This window comes from Citrus sinensis, chromosome 3 (genome assembly GCF_022201045.2).
Source record: "Citrus sinensis cultivar Valencia sweet orange chromosome 3, DVS_A1.0, whole genome shotgun sequence".
In the NCBI taxonomy this organism is placed as follows: domain Eukaryota; kingdom Viridiplantae; phylum Streptophyta; class Magnoliopsida; order Sapindales; family Rutaceae; genus Citrus; species Citrus sinensis.
This window is the reverse complement of record NC_068558.1, coordinates 5,858,099-5,864,898: the sequence shown is the minus strand read 5'-3', so window position 1 is coordinate 5,864,898 and position 6,800 is coordinate 5,858,099. Positions and strand designations below refer to the sequence as shown.

The 6,800-nt window shown below is 37.0% G+C and overlaps 1 protein-coding gene across 1 annotated transcript; it reads right to left on the bottom strand.

Annotated features, from left to right (window-relative positions):
• Nucleotides 1-150: 150 nt before the first annotated feature.
• Nucleotides 151-1,138, bottom strand: LOC102619008 (uncharacterized). Its single transcript, XM_006477173.4, has one exon. It carries the CDS (start codon nt 1,009-1,011, stop codon nt 193-195), a length of 819 nt encoding a protein of 272 aa, XP_006477236.2. The 5' UTR covers nt 1,012-1,138; the 3' UTR covers nt 151-192.
• Between the last annotated feature and the right edge of the window lie 5,662 nt (nt 1,139-6,800).

The following is a 6,800-nucleotide window of genomic DNA, read 5'->3' as shown; positions in this document are numbered from 1 at the left end:
TTCTATAATCACAATACATTATCAGTAAAAATAAAATAAAATAAAATCCAAAGGATAGAAAAAAAAATGCGAAAAATGTGTTGATAAATGCAATAATATCAAACCGAATTTATAAAAAACAAAAAAAACCATGTAAAAAAATGTACCAAATCGAAGCAGAGAAAACAGTTTTAAAATTTTTCATTGGTAATATTACAATTTGTAGATAATGAGAAAACAAGGCAGCACGGCGCGTGGATCAAACACAAGCAACTCGCCGTTCTCCCGACTAACCGAGTCATACCCGATTTGTTTAGAAACCCGACCCGCAATGACCCGACAAACCAACATTGCCCTCCTTCCCCTGCCGCCGCCAGCGCTCTCATGGGCCCCGCTGCTGCCGGCAAACGTGCAGATAGCGGAACCTTTCCCGCCAGGAAACCCCCACGCGCCGTACCCTCCGCCGCACGCTCCACTGGCAGCGGTGGGGCCGAGGCAGTAGAACCTCATAACCTCATTCCCATCCGCCACGCACCTCGCGTTCTCCTCACTCGACCGACCCGAGCTCGGACCCGACGTGGCCCGGCACTTAACCATCTCGCGGTACTCCTCGAACCGGGCCGCGGTCCTGGAGGCGTGCTGCACCTTGAAGATCATCTCGATCCGACCCGAGAAGGGTTTCGGACCCCACCTCGTGTGGAATATAATCTCTACTACATTACGCGAAGGGTGGCCCTCGGGCAGCTCGGTCAGCGCGGGGTATATCGCGTGGTCAGAATTACGGGGAGTAGTACGTTCACTGTGACGAGCTCTAACGGTCGGGCTCAAACCGGGCTCCGGTTTCGTCGCCTGCTTAACATTCCTGGGATTTTTATGCTGCTGCTTCTTCGTCGTCGCTTCGATGACGTCTTTAATGCTCTGGGAACTCCTCCTGCAACTCGAACTGGGTATGAGATTCTTCGCGGAGGGATGGTACACGTCGTCAAATGCTCTGGATTTGCACTGCAAGGATTTGACCCACCCGCTTGCCATGACCGGATCTCGTTCGCTTGGTTTCTAAAGCTGTGCTTCTCTGGTTGGCTCTCTTTTAGTCTTAGTTCCTGGGTTTCATTTTTTGGGTTTTTTCCAGTCACAGTGTTGGAAGAAACATGGCGCGATGTCGTTAAATGGCTTGTTTCTTTGTCTTAACGTGGGTGGGTTGAAATGACGGTACTGTCCTTTGGAGTTGATCCATTATCCACGTGGAAATCTGTATTTGGAGAAGAAAGCGACACCGTGGATTTGGGACGCACATTCACATTTATGAAGAAAGCAAAATGTCATCGGTTGACGTTTGGCTGTTGGGATTGAGTGCTGTTGGGTCTAACCATCTTGTATTAGTCATGATTTCTTTTGATTACATTAGGCGTTTCGTTTCTTTAGCCTATTTGTTTCTTTCTTTGATTTTGATTTTTCAAAAGGCGAGTTTTTTTTTTCAACTTACAAAAAAGGCTTTGATTTTGCAGTTTCAAAGCATTTAATACCCATAATTGGCAACCCATTTTTGGTTGAGTGGTGTTGCTGCCTCATTCTCCAAGATTAGAGTTGAGTTTGAGTCTTTTATTATTATTATTATTATTATTATTATTATCATCTAGTTTAATTTTTTTCCTATTTATTTATTGGTAAATATAATCTATTCTAGACCCCAAGTATTCATACAACCTCATCACTAGATTGATTTATGTCTGAATAATGTTCAGATGGCTCCATCATTGAATTGATTTAGAAATGTCTTGTAGGTTCGGATTGTAAATTTGACTAAGTTATAATATAGTATAAAAAAACTAGATAAAAAAAAAACATTATGTCCTCGTCCATAGTATTGTACAATTAATAATAACAGAGATATAAATTTATTTTGTATAATTTTACGTAACACCATTTCATTGAATAGATAAAAACTTATCATTTCTCATACGATTTATTTTTATTGACGTAATTATAACGTATTAACTTGTATAAGAATAAGTTTATACAAAATTTGCAGTTCTACGAATATTCTTCTTACAGTGGTGCCCCCGTTTAATACTTTGTGACGTGAGTCGGTTAATTCAGCACCGGCATAGACTAGTCATTGTCTATTTATGGCTTATTCTGCCATCGAACTTTGAATGCTTTAGGATTGCGTTTTGTTGCTCCTTCAAATCAAAGTAACATTAACTATTTGTCCAGTGTTATTGGTGAGAATTTAATTACACAATTTTCCATTTCCTTGTTTTACTTTATGTTATCTCAAGCAAATGCCAAGCACAAGGATGGCCCAGCTCTCTCAGAAAATTTCCTTATTTAATTGCAAAAGTTACTTTTATTGAAAATTATATAACAACTTTTATATTAATTAGTTTCATGGTGTCTCAATTATTATTATTATTAAATTTTTGTCTACTTTCATTATTCGAAGAATAAATATATCATGTAAATAATTTCAGATGATGGTATAGAACAACTATTTAAAGGATTTGACTCATCCTGTCTTATTTAATAAAGTGTGTTTTTATTTATTTATTTTTTATTTATCAATAAAGTTTCTCTCCAACACTGAGCCCCCACTCTGAACAAGAAAAGAAAAACATATAATTGAGCTTGAGCCATTTGTAATTAAATGAGAGACTATGAACACCTTGCTGTCAACCCTGCACCATCTTATTTTATAATATAAGAATTCTTCCTATGATATATTTTAGCACTTTATGCCATAATGCAATATGCCAATTGGCACGTTCAAAAAAGCCAGGGCAGTTCTGTCATTACAACTGATTTTTAAAATACTTAAACGAAATTCCCACTACAATTTTATACGAAATAAGAAACAGAGGATGAAGAGAGGATGCACGGCATGCGGTGGAATCTTTCATGGGAGTTTGAACAGGAACTGGCTCTGGGTCTGGGGGAATAGAAGAATAGAAAGAGAATGGAAACTGGCACCCATGCCATCTTCCCTTTTTTTTTTTATTATTCTTTTAAAAGCACTTTAAATTTTGAACTTTACTGAAACGACAAAGTTTTGATCCTTGCATCTTTTACCAAATTTGTTTTTATTAACCCCCACTACAGTGTTATAGGTAAGAGGTAGCGAGTCGCTGTAATCAAACACAAAGTTTGGTGCAGCAAGCATTGGGATAACAGCTTGTGGTTACAATAGGAGGCGACAACATTGAGATGTGTAAAGCTTAACAATAATTTTATGGTAAACTTAAATGGTCCAAAGGTTTTTTTCTTTTTTCTTTTTTTAACTTTTTTTCCCCCGTTGAATGATTGATGTTGAGACAAAACCCATTTCCGCATAAGATCAAGAATTTGAATTAAATTAAGCTAGTTAGCTTTTAATATGTATCTACATGGTGATTACGAGCTGCGTACATTATTTAAGCAAATGCGGTGGTATTAATAAAAAGGAGAGCCCAGGGTGAGTGGGGACTTGAGGGCGCCAGCCTTTGATCTCACGCCTGCAGAATCTATTGGAGCTCCGGGAACTGCGTTGATTTAAACCCCGGGCGTCGCGTGCTTCATTTGAACAACCCCAACAATTTTTAACTTTCTGTCTTTTTGACCTCCTTTGAAATTATGTACACGAATTATGTATGCCTCATTGTATTATGTCTGTAGACAGCCAATGGGTCAAAGGTCAATCAATAACACGACCAACTTCGAGCCGTGGAATCATGAATGCGATTTCGTGGACAAAGAATTGAAGTGATATAAATGCAAAATATATTTTCCCTCCGTCATCCTAATAAATGCCGACGATTTTATTTAATTCATATGTACACGATGATCAATGGCGTCATTAAACTTGCATTAATGCGGCTTTGAAACTACCCCCTCGCCGGGCAGATGAGAAGATGCCCGATGCTCTCGCTATTTACTTCCACGTGCTGCCATATATTTTAGAAAATCAATTACTTGGTTATCTCCTCATTAGTCATCACCCATCATTACTCTGCTAGTAGCAGCTTCCAGATTAGCGAAGATAAGAGAAGGATAATGTGCTTGAATCATGCATGTGATTGGGAAACATATATATCACAATCAACCATGAGGGTTTGAACAGGTTCAGATTTCCGAAGGTGACAGTTCTGAATGTAAGTTATAACGTTTTGAATCAGAGCCACGTGAAGCTATTGACTGTTCTCTTTTGCGCTAAGGCGTTAAACTTGAAAGTCTTGTACTTGAAGGTAACTGGTGAGTGTTGATTAATTGGTCCCTCCCCATTGTCCATTCATCGTCAATGACAACGGCCTTACCGACCAGAAATGGATTAAAAATATATAATTATTAATTTACTAGGCGCAATTTGTTGAATAACGAATTAACGATCAGCACATGGTTTATGGTTATGTACGAATAATGCAACGATTTGATTAGTGAGCATGTTTAAAGCACACGCTTAGTTTTGTTGAACTTTGAACGTGATGATTGGGTTTGAGGTGATCATTTAATCAAGCTAAGAGTCGACACCAACATTTCCGGGCACGTCCACAGACATCTCTCAGCTTCATATATCCGCAAAGAAATGAAATCATTAAAACTGATTCAACTCGTAGAGTATGTTGGTTCTTGGCTCAGCATTTTGTCTACTTCGAAATCGATATTGGTTATTGACCCATTGATTGTCGATGAACGTTTTGTGCCCCATCAATTTTTATTTTATTTTGAGGCTACCGTTGTCATATCATTGTTAAGCATTTTCTTTTTGCCCTTGTTTGTTATATTTGTTGGGGAAAAATTAGGTTTTTAAATTTTTATTAAACATTTTGAAGATCGCTCTCATATAATATATAAGAATTTGTATTCTAGAAATCGTATCTTGAAAATCTGAGTTGACTTTTTCCGCTGAAGTGATTTAGGCTCCTAGATCACGATCCGCCACCACCACTCCTGTTAGATCACGATCCGTCACCACCACGCTTGTTAGATCACGAACTGTCTCCAATGATCTTCCAGGTTATGACTCAGGTTCGATCTGCACTTGACGTATGGGCGCCTTTATCACTACCAAAGCAACTAGCACGAGAAAATTTTTCTCTCAATAATGGAGAGAAAAATCTTATTCTCTGATTTGTATAAAGTGGCTTCTCTATTTTTCTTTAGGGAAAAATAAGCTTTTTATATCACCCTTTAGTGAAAATCCTAGACTCCAAATAATGCTCTAAATAAAACTCACGTTATTTTCTTTTTCAATAGGGGACCCACATTGTAAAATAACATAAGGCCCCTTATACAAAAGCTAATTAAATGGAGTCTCTCACTAAATGATATATTTAGGCTTTTGACCCAAATAGCTAGTTATCTTACTTATTAGTCCAGTTGTGGTGCAGTCAATTAAATGAGCTAACCCGGGGATCATTTGGGAACATACAATAGTGGCTACAATAATTAGGCCTGTAATTAAACTAGCCAAATTATTTAATTCCAAATCTACTCCACTAATAGATTGGAACTGACTTCCATAATTGTATGCTCGAATAATAATTCGTCCCAAGCCACACTGATTTCTTTACTGCACAATCCTTTGTACCACATCGTTAATTAAATTGATATCTCAACTGTCCAATCAATTTAATAACATCTTATTCCTTGATCCTTACTGGTTTTCTCTAATGATCATTTTCAACATACTAAATATGTTGACACACTCTGGCCAGAGAATTCTATGATCAAGTGCCGAAAACCCATCAAGAGATGTGTTGTACAAATTCTATATTGTTAATCCATAACTCCAATACTCATAATTGCTCCCACCAAGATACCGGGTAATCTTGACCACAAGGCTGTGTCGTGCCCATTGGTAACTCAAATGGAATAACAATTACAATCATGAAATCATAATTAACTCAAGATTAAGATTACAGTAAAATCAACGCCTATGAGATTTAATAAGTCTGACAGTTATTACAAAGTTAATTAAATCTCATATGTGATCCTGTTCAATGTAGTCGTACTACATCAATAAATTCATACATGATTAAGACAAATCATTCAATGAATTTATTACAGTCTATACCTAAATAAAGTGCCCAACTTTATTTATCAACTGTGAACTAAATTTATTTAATCATAAGATAACTTGTATTTATGTCTTATGTGAATCCACATGGTGATCACATAAATACATATAATATGATTAAATGGACTTTAATACAAATATAAATGCAATTAAGATATTTGAATAAAATACCTCATTTATTTTATTAATCAGAAAAATTATTTATTACAATTAAATAAACACATATGCTTTTAAAGAGCATATTATCCCAACAATATTTTCTTCGTGGAGGAGGGGGAAAATTATAAACAATCTTTAAAATTCCATAATGAAGGCGACAAAATTGCTAAAATCGTTTAAATCCGCAAATGCAAGCAAAAAAGAAGTGAGGGAGGGAGGCAAAGAAAACAAACAAGTGGCCACTAAACAACCACTAGACATTATAATTACGCTCACGGTATCGGTTTCACCTACCCAAGAGTCAATTGCGTTGTTTTTACTTTTGTGTAATTTTTAGTTGAAAATAAAATTAAAGTAATAAATAAATAAATAAAAAGATTTCAAATGGGTGAGGTGAGAGAGTAGGAGACAGTCGCCCAAAGTAGACAAAAATAGTTTTTGTGGTTGGATTTATCGGTGGTAGCCCAGCCCATCCAGAAGAGGATCAAATGATCCCAAAGTTAAGGGCCCAGACGAATAAAAAATCCGACAAACGAAGTCAAGATAGATACGACAGCGTTTAACTGAGACGGCGTCGTAGCACCGTAATACCCTTTCGCCTTTCCTGAAATCA